This window comes from Lucilia cuprina, chromosome 5 (assembly GCF_022045245.1).
Source record: "Lucilia cuprina isolate Lc7/37 chromosome 5, ASM2204524v1, whole genome shotgun sequence".
Taxonomy (NCBI): Eukaryota; Metazoa; Arthropoda; class Insecta; order Diptera; family Calliphoridae; genus Lucilia; species Lucilia cuprina.
Window position 1 is genome coordinate 29148150 of NC_060953.1, and position 17886 is coordinate 29166035.

The 17886-nt window shown below is 34.5% G+C and overlaps 2 protein-coding genes across 2 annotated transcripts; one reads left to right on the plus strand and one right to left on the minus strand.

The window, feature by feature from the left end:
* Positions 1 to 2738: 2738 nt before the first annotated feature.
* LOC124420216 (uncharacterized protein K02A2.6-like) lies at positions 2739 to 4979 on the minus strand. The gene is made up of 2 exons (XM_046952429.1): positions 4638 to 4979; positions 2739 to 4520 (listed from the first exon to the last, which is right to left on the minus strand). Exons 1-2 carry the CDS (start codon positions 4977 to 4979, stop codon positions 2739 to 2741), a joined length of 2124 nt encoding a protein of 707 aa, XP_046808385.1.
* Positions 4980 to 10109: 5130 nt separating this feature from the next.
* LOC124420217 (uncharacterized protein K02A2.6-like) lies at positions 10110 to 10661 on the plus strand. Its single transcript, XM_046952430.1, has one exon. The coding sequence runs from the start codon at positions 10110 to 10112 to the stop codon at positions 10659 to 10661; it is 552 nt and encodes a 183-aa protein (XP_046808386.1).
* Positions 10662 to 17886: the final 7225 nt, after the last annotated feature.

Below are 17886 nucleotides of genomic sequence, written 5' to 3' on the forward strand. Positions count from 1 at the left end.
TGTGAGCAGCTGGATAAAGTGAGTTTTTATACGTTTTGTTTTTATTTTGTTCTTTCACTTACATTTTTTATTGATTTTTGTCCAAAAGAGTTTTTGACTTTTAAAAACATTTTTGGTAAATTATTTTAACTCTAATTTAGTCTTAGTGTTTTTGTTATTTCATTTTTTTTTAATTATTTTTTATATTTGTTTTTATTATGATTAAGTTTAATTCATTAAATAAGTATGCTTAATTTAAATTTGAATCTGTTTGTTTATTGGATCTAGGAATATACGTTGTGGTAGAATATTAAAGGGATCATAAATTGTTATTTTGTTGTGGAACATGTTTTGTTTATGATGATGGTAAGGTGGGCAAAGTCGTCATATTCCATCTAATGTCATATCATTTAAATTGAGTTCAGTTTTAAATACAGTTTACATATTTTTATATTCTTTATTTAATAACCATTTATTATATTCATTTGTAAATTCTATAAATTCATTTTATTTAACAAAACGTGTTCATACAAAACTTTAAAAGTAAAAGAATATAATGAAGAGTGTAAGGAACAATCCAAATGTAAAGTTAACAAAAACATAAGAGTTGCCATAGGCTTAATAAAAAATATAATACTGATTGAAGTAATATTTCATATACAACATTTCTTCCCTTGCCTAAGGAGAGAACAACACCCTGGGTCTTCTTTGTCTAGTCGAACGTCTGGGAGCTGCTGTTGGGTCATGTTTTGTCTTGTTTGCTAAATTGGAGGAGGGGGTTGACAAACCTTTTGCTGGCGGTATGTGTTCGGTTTCTTGTGGCCTTATCTCATCAGCGTCCTGCCAACTCCCTGCAGGTGGCGGTATATGTTCGGTTTCTTGTGGCCTCTCTTCAACATCCTGCAAAATTTCATCTTCCAATAATCTTGTATTCAACGTAGTGGACAGTCTTGCGCCGTTTGGTGTACTCGTAGGAAATTCGGTGTTCATGAAATGATCATTGTAACTATTTGTTAATTGAAAGTTTGAATGAGAATTTGATTGTCCAGTGCCACCACACACCGTTGGCATTGCGAATTCCTTATTTTTCGTTACATCATCTCTCTCTTGCCTTATACTACCACTTGAGCATTTAATCTGATCGACATGTCTTTTAAAGAGTTTGTTCCTGAATTCTATTTCATAATGTAGGTCGCCCAAGCGGCTCCTGAAAACACCTGCCATTTTTCCAATCTGGGGTTGCCGGATAAAAAGTAAACGGATTGGTTAAGTTCAAATGTTCTGAATTTTGGGTTGAAATCGATATATTGCATCTCTCTAATTTTGCTGGTAGCGCTATCTGGTCGGACCAAATCTAACCGTGAACGGAGTAGACGACCTAAAAATAGCATCGATGGTGCTTGGCCCGTTGTGGCATGTGGTGCATTTCTGTATTGCCTCAGAAACTGATTTAAATTGTTTTGAATAGTAGATTTTGTTGATCCCATAGCTTTAAGAGCATTCTTTACAGTTTGGACACTTCTTTCTGCCTGCCCATTGGTCGCTGGGTGGTACGGGGCCGTTTTCTTATGGTATATCACACCACTAACTTTCAGAAAATCACTAAACTCCACGGATGAAAAGTTGGTACCATTATCCGACACTACCGTTCGTGGGATCCCGTATGCAGTGAAGATTTCATATAATATTTTGGTTGTAGCACTTGTTGTAGTTGAAGTTGTAATTTTTACTTCTATCCATTTGCTGTAAGCGTCTGTCACAATCAGTAGCATTACTCCTAAGAAAGGACCAGCATAATCAATATGGATGCGCTCCCAAGGAGCGCTAGGATACTCCCATTGGTGATCACCAAACTTTACTGGTTTGTTCGCATGGATTGCACATGCGTTGCATGATTTTGCCACGTTCTCAATATCACTATCGATTCGGGGCCAGTAAACGAAAGAACGGGCCAGACCTTTCATTTTTACAATGCCAAGATGTGCTGCATGTAGATCATTCAAGATTTTATCGCGCAACTTACTCGGTATTACTATTCTGTGCTCAAATACTAGGCATCCAGAAGTTAGCCTGTAGTTGTCTTCTGGTGACGTATATCCGGCTTTTTTTAAACATTTTCCCGCCTCTAAGATTTGAACTATCTTCCCCAAATTATAATCTTTTCGCGTTTCTCGGGCTATGGTTTCTGCTCTAACTGGTAATTGATTTATTTGATTAATTACAAAACTATCAAATTCGTCGTAATCTTTTTCTAGAGGTTGAATACTAGAAATATTGTGTATTCTCTGAGGTATCCTCGAACAAAAATCAGCATTAGTGTTTGCTTTGGTAGGTTTATATATAACATTATAATTAAAGTTGCTTAAAAAATCTGAATAGTTTGCCATTCGACTTACGCATAACGCTGAGAGCCCTTTTTCGGGATGCAAGATTTGGGATAACGGTTTATGATCCGTTACCAATGTAAAGTGCCTTGCATATAAATATTTAAAAAATTTCTTTACAGCCCATACGATCGCCAACGCTTCTTTATCAATTTGTGTGTATTTTGTCTCTGTTGCCGTCATTGTGCGGCTGGCATAGGCAATCGGTCTTTCAAGGCCGTTTTCAAACTTATGCGATAAGACTGCACCTAGTCCATGCTTGCTGGCGTCAGTGGCCAATATCAAAGGAAGAGCAGGGTCGTAGGGTGTTAAAACTTGCGGAGATATAAGTATTTCCTTTATCTTATTATACGCCTCACTCGCATCTCTATTCCATTAAAATTCTTTCTCGAGTAACATATCTCTTAATGGCCTTGATATTGTAGACAAATTCGGTATAAAAGCATTATAATAAGTAGCTTTACCTAAAAATAGTTGAAGTTCTTCAGGTGTTGTGGGCTTCGGAGCATTTTTTATTGCTTCAATGTGTTTGTTTGATTTATGGATGCCATGGCTGTCGATTCTGTGCCCCAAAAATTCTACCATTGGAGTGGCAAATACGCATTTTTCTCGGTTTAGATGAAGTCCTTCTTGATTCATTTTATTTAGTATTACACGAAGATTCGAAATCATATGTTGAAAATTATCCGCATATACGAGGATATCATCAAAAAAACATATGACATTTGGTATATCACTTAGTAGACTCTCCATGCGCCTCTGCCAGATTGCTGGAATGTTAGCGGCGCCATACACTGCCCGTGTAGGCCGGATTAGTCCATGAGTTGGTGTGTTTAGCATTAGCACATGAGCAAGTTCATCGTCTATTGTTAGATGGGAATATGCGTCTGTTACATCAAGATGACAAAAAATCGTTGAACCTCGTATTTTGTTAAGCAGGTCTTCTATTTTCGGAATTGGGTGTTCGTCAATGATTATACGTGGATTAACTGTGGGCTTATAGTTCCCCGTTATACGAATGGCACCACCTTTTTTGGTTACTACATAAGTAGCTGAAGCCCATTCCGAGTACTCGACCTTTTTATAAAGACCAGATTTTATTTTCTCGTCAATTTCCTTTATATACGCATCTTTAAGTGCTAAAGGAACCTCACGGGCCCTAACGAAGATAGGGGTGGCATCTGGCTTCAAATGCACTTTTGATGGTGGACCTTTTAATTTACCCGCAACATTGCTGAACATATTTTTAAATTCTTCTAGAAGCTGATTTAGTTGTTCTTGTTGTTGTTGTGTCAACTCCGGAGATGTTGTATTGATACTATTAACTTGGTTTGGAGCCGTAAATATTTTGACGAAGTCAATTTCCTTTGCAAAATTTGTTATCCATTTTCTTCCCATTAATGTATCAGAATTGCCGTACACAATGTATAAATTAAGCCTGCACAGTGTGTTTCCAATTCGGAAATTAACTGGGAGACGACCCATACAATAAACTTTATGGCCCGAGTAACTCGTAAATTCTCTGTCTGTCGGTTGCAGTTTAAATAAAGGTTTTATTTTACGCAAACAATTTATACTCATTATCAAACAGGGAGAGCCGGTGTCGAGTTCCATATTCACAGCTTTTCCATCTATTAGTGTTGCTATTATTTTCCTCTCATTGGACTTTATCGAGTTTATATTCTCTATTCTATTGAGTTTTTGTACTACTACGTCAGCTGGTTCTTCTTCTTCTGATTCTGTAATGTGATGTGTTTTACTTCGACACATTTTCGAGATATGACCTATCTTGCCGCATCGATAACACTTAGCTTGTCTAAATTTACACTCGTTCTTAGGATGCCTACCACCACATCCAGAGCATTGTGTATTATGTGGAATTACCTTACCTTTAGTTATATTTCGTTTAAAATCCGTAGACGCCGGATGTAACCTGTGTATCTCCTCGTCGTGGGCATGTTCTGATATTGACGGATTTATTTCAGTCGTTGTAGAGTGTGTAAGTTCCATAATGTGAGCAATTTCATACGCTGCCGCAAACGTTTCGGGGTTCTTGTTGATGATTTCATCACATACCTCACGTGATCTCATACCACAAAGGAGTTGCTCTGTTAGCATTCGGTCCAGGAAATTATCATAATCACAGTGAACAGCACACTGCTTCAGACGTAAAGCAAAATTTGCAATGGGCTCACCTTTGTTCTGTACCACTTTACGGAATTTTATACTCTCTGCGTATTTATTTCTTTTGCTGTCAAAATGATTAATTAATACATTTTTTATTTCCTCGAATGTTAAAGTCTCTGGACTCTTCGGACTTATCAGTATCCTTAGTGCGTTATTGAGTTCTGCTCCCATGTGAACACGTGCGTAACTATGATATTCAGCAACAGGTATCTTAGACAATTGCAATGCCCATTCGAAACGTTGAAAGTAATCAGCAATTGTTGCACCGTCATCTCTTTTAAATTCAGGCATAGAAAAAACTGGGACCTTTGCAGAAACTCCCACTGGAGGGTTCATGTCTGCAACAGCGGCTTGTGTTGCATCTATAACTGCTCTACGAATGGCTTCTGCCAAAGAGTCCGTCAAATTTTTCAGTTCCGTTTTCTCCATTTTATCCTTAGAACACTTCTGACACCAATTTTATATTCTTTATTTAATAACCATTTATTATATTAATTTGTAAATTCTATAAATTCATTTTATTTAACAAAACGTGTTCATACAAAACTTTAAAAGTAAAAGAATATAATGAAGAGTGTAAGGAACAATCCAAAAGTAAAGTTAACAAAAACATAAGAGTTGCCATAGGCTTAATAAAAAATATAATACTGATTGAAGTAATATTTCATATACAACACATATGTTTGTTATATTTTTGAGCACGCATAATACTAAAGTTTGTTTGTGTATTCCGGTGGCTCTGGATCTATAGAAGACTAAAACGAACCCCCCTAATTTTCGATGAGCAATAAGGTCGGTGTAAAAGCGTGCCCCTTTTCATAAAGGTCCTATATACCATCTGCCATTGTTTGTTTCTATTTTCTGTGGATACAAGTTACAAATTTTTGGCGCCCAACGTGGGTCCTGAATACGTCAACATGTCTTTTAATAACATCTCTATCACTTACAAATATAAACCATGATTATCGTTGTTCGGCTCCTAATATTACATTTTAGTAATATTTATAGATTTTGATATATTGTCTGGAATTTGTTTATAATTCACATTATATATTTATAATCAACCGATAGTTTTTCAAAATTCTAATATTTTTCACAGCTTCTAGCTCTCCTGTCGACTGCTTGGAATACAGTTCGTTTTGGATAAATAATCTAAATCTGTCCACAGTCCACGTTTCCTAAATAATATTATTATTTATTGCTGTAAAAGGAAATATTGCTTTTCAAGATGAGCTTTCCTCAGCCAAATTTCGAACATATGTAAATATTACTCAATTTAGAAAGATTTTAATAATAATATTCTACGCAACGTATACCTAGTGAAAATAACAAACAGAGCTTTATATATATTTTGATTTTATATAAAATTTATTTTCTCCAATTTAAATATTTTTGCTATTTTAATAAGTTTACTTGTTTATTTCTATTTCCGCACTTCATCTTAGTTATAAATTATCATAGGGAATTATAACTCTATTTGTTTTCCTCATTCCTTATATCATTTCGATTATTTTCCTTCATATTTTCTCATTTTCGTAAAATATTTTTCCATTTATTTGAAATACCATTATTAATATTTTATATTAGTTAGTTTATATTACCTATTTTATCATTTTCGAGACATAATGTCAAATAAGGATCAGGAAACTGAAAATCCTGAGTCATTTTCTACTCCAAATAAAAATCAAAACTGCGAAGCTTGTCAATTAGTTATATCTGCTTCATAAAACTTGTTTATCAAAAGTTATTAAAGTTAGACCATATTGTCCTGTGTGTAATACAAGGATAGCAACTTCACAATCAGTTACAAGATCTCAAACCAAAACTTCTTCAGTAAGAGAACAGAATATGAAACCGCAAAATACTGAGACTAGTAATCAAAATATTTCCGTTTTACCACCTACTACAATTACTTCCGATTCATTGCAGGAAATAGTGACAGCCATAGTTTCCTCTCAACAGGCTCAATTGCTTACGTCTTTGAATAGCCAGATTACTAAATTAGTCGAAACTAATATACAAGCCAGTCTTTCTCGACTAAATCTTGTGAATTCTTCTATACCAGAAGCACAAATTCCCCAAGCTGAGGTACAGAGGAGTCCTTCTCATGGAATACTAACTTTTCCTGCCGTTGAAGAGAGAGCTTTTAGAGAAATGTTAGGTTTAGATTCTAATGGTACTAATACTGATAACAATAATGGCTGTCAATTAGGAGCTGTACCACCTAACGCAAGGCCTAACTCAACCTCTTCAAATGTTACATATCCATCGGATCTTAATGCACGTCCAGATAAAGAATTACAGATTATTTCCAATTGGAAGATTAAGTTTTGTGGAGGCTCTAGTAGTTTGTCCGTGGACAATTTTATATACAGGATAGAAGCTTTAACTGTTCAGACTTTACAGGGAAATTATGATTTGCTTTGTCGTAATGCTAGCTCACTATTTGATGGTAAAGCCAGTGACTGGTTCTGGCGATACCATAGGTCAGTTCCGTCTATAACATGGCCCGGTTTATGTAAAGCTTTAAGACAACAATATCGTGATTCACGCACGGATGTTGACATTCGTGAACTTATCAGGGACCGGAAACAGAAGCCAAATGAGACATTCGACTGTTTTTACGAATCGATAGTACATCTGACTGATAGGCTGAAAGAACCTCTACCCGATAAAACATTAGTGGAAATTCTACGTCGCAATTTGCTCCCTGAAATTCAGCATGAGATGCTCAATATGCAAATTTATTCGGTCGAACATCTACGAGACACATGTAGGCGACGTGAGTTTTTTATTCAGGATATGCGACGAAAACATAGCTCTTATGTAGCACGTCCATTCGGAACTCAGAGACGTATTGCAGAACTAGATAAAGACTTTGGCGAGGATATTTTTGAAGAAACTGATGTGGAGAACAGTGATATATAAGCGCTAAGTTTTATCTGCAGGAATTGTAGAATATCAGGCCATCGATATCAGGATTGCTTAGCCGATCGCACTATATTCTGCTACGGATGTGGTTTACCTGACACCTATAAGCCAAACTGTAAGAAATGCAATTCAAAAAACGGGAGAGCGAGTGCACAACGAAGTGCACCGAAGTCAACCGATCAGTCTTCATTGGAAGCCAATTTGATAGTTTAGATAATGAAAATGTTTTAAAAACAACCGAATGTGACAAAAATACTACCGGCCAGGACAATTGTTTTACAGAAAACCCTATTACGACAAATTTTACATCTTTCCATCATCAATTACAGCAATATTGTGAATCCCAGCGAAATTATCACGAAGATAGTGAGCATGATTATTGCGACAACAATACTAGAAAGCCTAATCGTTCTAGCAAACGTATTAAATCATTCTGGCAGAAAGTTAAAAGCTCTAAAAAGAAGATTATCTGCTCAGTTCTAAATAAACCGGGAGACATTAGGCCATATGCAGAAGTTTTACTATTCGGAGAAAAGTATTTAGGGTTAATGGATACAGGGGCATCTATTAGCTGTCTGGGATCAAAGGCAGCTGGAAGATTTTTGGAATCTGGTATAATTTATAAAAAGTTAAATTCTTCAGTTAAGACAGCTGATGGTAAAAGCCAGAAGATTGCAGGATTAGTTAATACACAAATCTCTTTCAAAGGAATAGAAAAAACCATAACCATTTATATTATTCGAAGTATGGAAAAAGATCTTTTTCTCGGAATTGATTTTTGGGAATTATTTGATTTACTGCCTTCAGGTGTGACCCAGTTTAGTGCTTCTCAAAATGTTCATGAGGTTCACGAATTAGGTTGCCAAATTCCTCTTAGTCCTAGTCAAAAACAACGCCTTGAGTTTCTAATTAATATGTTTCCATCGTTTGCGAAAGAAGGTTTAGGTAGGACTAATGTTTTATGTCATATAATTGATACTGGGAATGCGAAACCTATCAAACAGCGTCATTTCCCAGTGTCGCCTGAAGTAGAAAAACTAATTTATGAGGAATATTAGATCGCATGTTAGCTCTTGGGGTAATAGAGGAGTCCAGCAGTGCTTGGTCATCTCCAGTAGTTCTTCACCGAAAGCCAAGGAAAAACCGACTCTGCTTAGATAGCAGGAAGCTAAATGCTGTCACTGTAGGTGATGCTTACCCGTTACCACATATTGATGGCATATTAAGTAGGTTGCCAAAAGCAGAGTTTATAACGAGCTTAGACCTCAAAGATGCTTTTTGGCAGATTCCCCTTCGATTCAGGATCTAAAGAGAAAACGGCATTTACCGTTCCTGGGAGACCGTTATACCACTTCAGAGTCATGCCTTTTGGGCTATGCAATGCTCCACAAACAATGTCACGTTTGATGGACAAGGTTATACCCTCGGCTCTTAGAACGGAAGTGTTCGTCTATCTTGACGATCTTCTAATCATATCGGAATCTTTCGAAAGGCATCTTGAAGTCCTAAGCATCGTTGCTAAGAAAATTAAAGAGTCTGGTCTGACTATTAACGTGGAGAAGAGTCACTTTTGCGTCCCCGAAGTTAAATATTTAGGACATGTAGTCGGAAATGGTGTAATTCGGACAGATCCAGAGAAAATATCCGCAATAACAGATTTTTCAATTCCCAGGTCCGTTAAACAAGTCCGTAGGTTTCTTGGAATGACTGGTTGGTACCGGAAGTTTATTCGAAACTATGCAGATGTTACTATTCCTATAACTGATTTGCTAAAAGGCAAAAGAAAATTTGTGTGGACCGAAGAAGCTCAAAAAGCTTTTGAAGTTTTAAAGACCCATTTGAGTACAGCACCTGTTCTACATAGTCCCGACTTTTCACAACCGTTTTTCATACATTGTGATGCAAGTAGAACTGGTATAGGAAGTGTTTTGGTGCAAAAAACTGCGGAGGGCGAAGAGATTCCAATTGCATTTATGTCAAAGAAGCTCAATCAAGCCCAACGTAATTGTTCTGTCACCGAACAAGAATGCTTGGCAGCTTTGCTAAGTATTAAAAAATTCAGAGCTTATGTGGAAGGACATGAGTTTACTATTATCACTGATCATGCATCATTGAAGAGGCTCATGTCCCAAACTGATCTCAGTACAAGATTGGCTCGGTGGGCTTTAAAACTGCAGGGCTATAGATAGGCGTGGTACACAGAACATAGTTCCGGATACTCTTTCAAGGGCCAATACTGAAGACTTATCAGCGATTGACAACCTGACGGACAATGATAGTGGTTTATATATTGACCTAAAATCCAATAGTTTTCAATCAAATAAATACAAAGCTTTGCTGACTAAAGTAGGAGAGAATATTGACCGTACACCGGACCTTCGAATAATCGACGGATATCTTTATAGACGAACAACACATGCGACAGGAGATAAGGTGAAAGATGACCTAGCATGGAAGCTGTGGATACCTCGTGATATGATTCCAGAGTTATTAAAAAAGGCCCATGATAATCCGATGTCATCTCATGGAGGAATAAACAAAACCTTAGAAAGACTTCGAAGATTCTACTATTGGCCAAATTTGGTTATTGACGTCAAAAACTACGTCAACAATTGCGAAGTCTGTAAAATGTCTAAGCACCCTAATAAAACTCTTAGACCACCTATGGGTAAAATTGTAGGTACACCGAGATTTTTCGAGAAGCTTTATATAGATTTTTTAGGACCGTATACTAGATCACGTTCAGGCCATATTGGTATATTCATTGCTCTAGATCACTTTCCTTTTTTGAAAGCAGTGAAGAAATTTGCTGCAGATGTCGTGATAAAATATATGGAAACTGAATTGTTTCACACATTTGGAGTTCCGGAAACAGTAGTCTCAGATAACGGATCTCAGTTTAGATCAACGGAATTCAAGAACTTTTTAGATCGATATGGTGTTAAACATGTGTTTACTGCTGTTCATGCACCACAGGCCAATGCATCCGAAAGAGTCAACAGATCCGTTCTTGCTGCTATAAAATCGTATGTTAGGAGTGATCAGAAGAATTGGGATGAACAGCTTAGTAGTATTTCGTGTGCATTGCGCTCTGCTGTTCATTCGGCAGTTGGTACATCGCCTTATTATCTTGCCTTTGGCCAACACATGATAACAAATGGTTCAACATACGCACTATAAATGTTAGAAGATCGAGGAATACAATTTGATAGAGAAGATTCGATACAAATTATGGCCAAAAGAGCTGCTGAGATGATGGAAAAACAATTTGAAAGAAATGAGAAAACCTATAATCTTAGATCTAGGGAAGTATCATATGACACTGGTCAGGAAGTGTTCCGTAGGAACTTTAAACAAAGTAGTTTTGAGCAAGGATTCAATTCAAAATTAGCCCCTACTTTTGTAAAAGCTCGAATAAGACGCAAGTTAGGAAATAGTTATTATGAGTTAGAAGATTTGAAGGGAAAATTTATAGGAAAATTTCATGCAAAAGATATTCGTTAGTGATTTTTGTAGTGTGCAATTGTGCAAGTTGAATCTGTCGTTTCCGGTAATTACCCGTAAAGTCAGATTTTGGCGGGAGAGATATGTGCTTGCACATATTTTTGATATATTTTTTTTTGTGTTTTAATTCGTAATATTTTTTTTATTAACGATCATGGGTTTTTATTTGTTGCTATGCATCTATTTGTACGATACTTTTCATATAGTTTATTGGTGAATCTTATAGTTGACATTTATATGAATTTTTATCAAATTTCTTTCAACATTTTTGGGGCGAAATCGATAATCATCGGTTCGCGCCAACTTAAGAACCAAAACCGAGCTTTAATATTTTTTAAAACAATTTTCAGAACAAGTCTATTCCAAGCTTTAACTTGATAATCAAATTTTATAATTTAAAATAAATTGTAGTTAAAGGTTTTTTATTAAGAGGAAAACAAACTTAAATAATTTTTGTGTCTAAATAACTTCATTTTTGGAATCGTGAGTATGTAATTATACTAAAAATATTTGCATAATTTTATAATAGGCCAAATTTAATTTTATTAGAAACATTTCTGGCTGTAATTTCTGTTTTCAAGATTGTTTTAAAGGTTGAATAAGAGAATAATTAAAGTCAACAACATATTTGCATGGGAAACGTACTTTTATTAAAGTCTTTATTTATTCCCCATTTTTTTATCATTTTACTCCCTGGTGCCATCTCCAAAAGGGTAATATATCTATAATTTAATTCCTCTTTATATAAATTTTTTATTAGATTACTTTTGTTTTTGTAATCTAGATTTGGCACCTTGTCCATAATACAAAAGATTATTAATTGCTCAATTAATTGAAAATTTAAGAAAACCAATATTGGTGATCATAATTTTGAACAAAAATATGAAGAAAATTATTTAATATTTATATGATACGAAATTATCTATCTATAATGCAGAAATTTTTTTTGCGTAAGTCGTAAAAGTTAAAACACATGAAAATAATACCTAAAATGAAAAATTCCAACAAGAAAATTTAAATAACAGGATATATAAATGTTGAATTGTGATAATTAAAAATGTTAAAATCGGTTCAAAATTATTAAAGTTGGTTTTTAAAATTTGTTAAAATTGGCCTAAAAATGTTAAAATTTCCTAGAATCGTTAATATTTTTCTAAAGTTGTTAAAATTTGCCTAAAATATGTTAAAATTCTAAAAAAAAATCCATAATAATTTTTGGTAATTTCTTTTGTTCATTTATTTGCTTTTGTTTAAATCGTGAAAAGAAATATTTAACTGTTATTATGTATTAAGTTTTTATTGTTCTTATATATTAACAGAAGCAAACGTCATAACTTATTATCACTGTTAATTATTTATTTATTTTGTTTTGTGCATTTTTGCCTAATTTGATGTTATCAACATCTAAAAATAAAAAGTTGCTAATTATGACTTTTACTCCTGCTAATTACATATGTTCTGTTAAAAGTGTTTTTAAAGTTTATTTTTAAATGTTAATTGTATCAGCATAAGTCAGTGTTTATAAACATTTATACAGCAACATCACTCAAATGTAAGAGAAAGAGATTCTGCAGCAACATCTACAAAGATCTTTGGATATGTGAGCAGCTGGATAAAGTGAGTTTTTATACGTTTTGTTTTTATTTTGTTCTTTCACTTACATTTTTTATTGATTTTTGTTCCAAAAGTGTTTTTGACTTTTTTGTTTAGGGTGACCAGCTAAGATAATGATTTCTATAATTTTGCTTGATGATCAATTTTAGATTTAATTTTATTGTATAAAATATCATTATTTTTGCTGGAAATCTTCATAAAGAAATTAATTTTTATTCTGTTTAAACGTTTAAAAACATTTTTGGTAAATTATTTTAACTCTAATTTAGTCTTAGTGTTTTTGTTATTTCATTTTTTTTAATTATTTTTTATATTTTTTTATTATGATTAAGTTTAATTCATTAAATAAGTATGCTTAATTTAAATTTGAATCTGTTTGTTTATTGGATCTAGGAATATACGTTGTGGTAGAATATTAAAGGGATCATAAATTGTCATTTTGTTGTGGAACATGTTTTGTTTATGATCATGGTAGGGTGGGCAAAGTCGTCATATTCCATCTAATGTCATATCATTTAAATTGAGTTCAGTTTTAAATACAGTTTACATATGTTTGTTATATTTTTGAGCACGCATAATACTAAAGTTTGTTTGTGTATTCCGGAAGACTATGGAAGACTAAAACGAACCCCCCTAATTTTCGATGAGCAATAAAGTCGGCGTAAAAGCGTGCCCCTTTTCATAAAGGTCCTATATACCATTGTTTATTTCTAATTTCTGTGGATACACGTTACACGGTCTGTTATCCAGTGTTAGATCAATTTTTCGACGGGCGCCTTTGGCAATATACATAGCGACCGTTTTTCTATTGTTTAGTTGAAGGTTAAGATCATTGGCTGATGAATTAAATTGTGTGATTTTATGTTGTAGGTTGTTCACAGCAGTGCTAAAATCTTTATTAATAGAGACAATCACGAAGTCATCCGCAAACTGAAATTCAGTTACAAAGAGTATCCAGTGTTAAGGGCAGGAGAAATGTGCAGTATAAATTGAAGTCGGCTGAGATTAAATAAATAAAAATATACAAAAACTATTGTGAGATTCGTAGATAGGTTAGGTTAGGTTTACACAGGTAGCCAATTTCGGCTTTACTTGGGTCCATGTTGATCCCTTTGTAAAAATACCTGTAAGAAGAAAAAAAAGAGAAGAGAGGGAGAGATAGAGGAGAGTGAAAGAACAGAGACAGTTGCAAAGAGAAGGAGATGATGAGAAATGAGAAAGCCAGGGCAGCTGCCGTGGATGAGTAGTGTGAGTAATAGGATTCAAACCCATTTTGATAAATTAATGAACTCTAGAAAACGTTCTAATTGAATGTTTGACAATTCGGTTAGATCACCAAAGTAGGTCGATCCAAGCGTCTGAAAACGGGCCTCCGCCAAAGCAGGACAATCGCAGAGAAGATGAGTAATAGTCTCTTCTTAATCCTCGTTTTGACAACTCCTACAGTAATCGTTGAACGGGAGACCAATGCGTCTGTCATGGTTCCCAAATTTACAGTGGCCAGTGATTATCGATATCAACCTACTTAACTGCGGTCTTTGCAGACCAAGAATATATTTAGACCTTTGAGGATCCATTTGTGGCCACAGTACTCTACATGTTGCGCATGTATGTTCACGCGACCATTTGTCGCGAGCGATGCAGAGGCATTTTTCACTGATTTGCCTCTTAACTGCAAGTAGTGGTATACCGCAGAACTGATCTATGTCCATTCTGCTAAGCATAGTGCCAGCTCTTGCCAATGTGTCAGCAATACCGTTGCCATACGAATTCCCATGTCCCTTTACCCAAATTAGGGTGATGTTCGAATGTCTCGCCATCTCATTGAGAGACGTCCGGCATTCATGGACAATTTTGGATGTGGAGAACACACCAGTTAGGGATTTAATAGCAGCTTGACTATCAGTATAAATTCTGATATCCCTATTAGATATCCGATAGTACCTTAGCCAATTTACCGCCCTCCTTATCGCCGATATTTCAGCCTGAAGGATACTACATTCATCATTAAGTCGGAAGGAGATTTTCGTTCCAAATTCCTCGATGAAGATGCCACCACCAACTCCTTTCATCGTCTTGGATCCGTCTGTATACACTCGGAAGCAATTATTTGGCGGAAGGAGAGATTCCTCAGACTCCGAAGAGATATGATATTGGAACTTTCTCACTAGAGACGGTACTGGAATACAATAATCAACAATGTACTGATTATCCGGTATAAGATCTATGATCCTAGCATGGCCTATGGAGCATTGATTCCACTTGCCAGTTACACTCAATCTGGCCGCAGTTGACATAGCCAATTTCCTTGCAAGGAGATCGACAGAGAGCCAGTTGAGCATAGTGAACAGCGCCTTCGAAGGAGTTGTTCTGAGAGCGCCTGTAGATAGGTTAGTTGTTTCATAGATGAGGATTTCGAAAGGACTTTCGAAATTATACCTTTTTGGTTTTTATGGATTTTTTGAACAAGCAGGCCACCCCGCCATAATTGTTTTTAGCACGGTTTATAAATAGTTGATGGCTGCCAAAATTTGAACTGTCGTCAAACTCGAAAATTTCGCTTAATACACAGATATCGATGTAGGATATATTTAGGTAATGTTCAAGAGATTTTTTGTTTTGGGAAAAGCTTTGAATGTTGTGTTGTAGAATATGTACCATTTATGAGTGTTATATAATATTGTGAAATTGGGAAGGTGAGTATACAAAATAAAATAAAAAATTAGATAGTAGATTTGGAAGAGCCTGGCTCAGTTTCTTCGATCTGATTCTGGACTTTTATATCAGAAATTTCTTTAAGCCTTCCTGAAGATTGACTCCATCATCAGCATTGATATGGGGCATAATTGAAGATAATTGAGCAATAAAGTTTGTCATAATCCTCTCTACTTCCGAGACTTTAAAGTGATTGGGGTGGGCAAACACAGGGGCTGTGAAAACAATAGTAGTTGGATGTATAGAATATTTAATTAAGGCTTTTTTATTTTAATGTGTCTTTAACAAAGGTTTTTTATTTAATAATGAAAATTTGTATATAAAACGAAAAACAATGTTTGCTTCTTTCAAAATATTTTTTCATGTTATTAAAAACATAACAAAAGTATATAATTAAAAACAAATGACGTCACTACATTACCCTCCCTTCTAAAGTAAAGTTACAGACTTCTTTGTGTTAGTTGTTAGAGTTTTGTCTTCAATGAATGCTGGTTTCAATCTATCTATTGCGATATTCTTAACCACTGAATTAAATCTAATTTTGAAGAATTTTGATCACTTTTCTAGTATTTCAAATTGTCCTTCATAAGGATATGATAATCCTAGTTTATTTGAATCATTCCTCACAAATACATATTTACAATCCTTCAAGTGTTTAGGTGTATATGTTTTCATTGTATTTCTATGTGAGAAATATTGTTACGAACATCAGAAAAATATTAACTGTTTGTGCAGAATCCACCACTAATTCTCAAGGCAATCTTAAACATTGACCATAAACCATTTCAGCTGCTGATGCTTCAATATCTTCTTTTACGGATCGCAAACCTAACAGAATAAAAGGCAAGGTATCTTGATCACTAGTTATCTGATAAGGTACTTCAAATCTTGAAACATATTCATTAATAAATTTATAAGCTATAGTCTTAGCTGTAATATCCCTCAAGGGATATGCTTCCGTCCAACGTGGTTATCGATTATTGTTAATATGTATCGAAAACCATTTGATTCAGGTAATGGACCCGCGATATCAATATATATATGTGAAAATTTTCCTTTGGGTATTGGAATCTTTTCAATTTTTGTTTTAACATGTCTATGTACTTTAGCCCTTTGATAATTTAAACAATTTGAAACCCATTATATTTTTTCATTGTTGGCCAGAAATAACGAGACCTAATTAACCTTCTGAGAGTTCTTGCACCTGGGTTTGAAATATTATGTAATTTATCAAAAATCTCCTTTCTTAAAATTTGTGGAATGTATGGTCGTTTATGTCCTGATTCTTCGCACCAAATAGAGACATTACGTGCTACTTAATATTTTCTGTAAATCTAAATCTGTTTCTTGTTCTTTTGATAATCTAATCACACTAAAATTATCAGTTTCGATTGACTTTATTTCAGGAATTCTGGAAAGAGCATCTGCGACTACATTATTTTCTCCTTTGATATAACATATATCCGTCGTAAACTGTGCGATGAGAGTTAATTACATGCGTTAATGGTTTGTGACCTGTATGTGCAATAAAAGATCTTCCCTCCAACTTATGTCTGAAGTGTTTTATATTCAAATAAATTGCTAGTAATTCCTTATCAAATGAGCTGTATTTAATCTCAGTTAGTGAAAGTTTTTTTTGAATAAAATGCTAATGGTTCAATTATATCCCCAACTTTCTGTTGTGAAACTCCGCCTATTGCTATATTTGAAGCATCTACCATTAATGATAAAGTTGCATCATTGTGAAAGTAATCGAGCATTACTTTTAATGAAAAACTTTGTTTTATTTTTTTATATAATTCTTCTGCCTTTTCAAACCAAGTCAATGCTTTAACTTTGTTCTTAATATCTTCATTTAACATGTCATGGATTGAACATTTCACCTATGTTAGGTACGTACCTGTGATAATAATTAATCATTCCTATAAATTTCTGTAATTGTTTTACTGATAGCTGTTTATTATAATTTAGAATAGCCTTAATTTTATCGTTTGATGGTTTAATACCTTCAAAGGAAATGTTGTATCCCAAAAAATCTACATCTACACCGAAAGTACATTTGGACATTTTAATATTTAAACCATATTTAGATGGTCTATCAAAAACAATATTTAAATGTTCACAATGTTGATTTTCGTTATTACTGGCTACTAGAACATTATCTAAATAAACAAATATAAAGACTTACCCAGAAAACACTTCATTAATAAAATGTTGAAATGTTTGTGCAACATTTCTAAGACCGTAAGGAATTCTTACGAATTCATATAATCCAAAAGGTGTTTTTAATATATCAGATTCCGCGACCGGAATTTGATGATACACACGAACTAGATTTAATTTTGAAAATATATGTTGGTCTCTTAAGTCTATGTTTATATCCTGAATATGTGGTAATGGATATTTATCAGGCACGGTTACAACATTTGATCTCCTATAATCCCCGCAAGGACGCCAATCGTTAGGCTCTTTCTTTGGAACGAGAGGTAGTGGTGATGCTACATGTGAATTTGAAGGTCTACATATTCCTGATTTTACTAAAATTGCAAATTCATTTTTAGCTATTTTGTAT

Coding starts and splice junctions, on each gene's coding strand:
- LOC124420216 (XM_046952429.1), bottom strand. CDS start 4,979: ATGGAGAAAACGGAACTGAAAAATTTGACGGACTCTTTGGCAGAAGCC. Junction 4,521..4,637: donor CATTCGAGGAAATAAAAAAT/GTATTAATTAAT, acceptor CGTCTGAAGCAG/TGTGCTGTTCACTGTGATTA.
- LOC124420217 (XM_046952430.1), top strand. CDS start 10,110: ATGTCTAAGCACCCTAATAAAACTCTTAGACCACCTATGGGTAAAATT.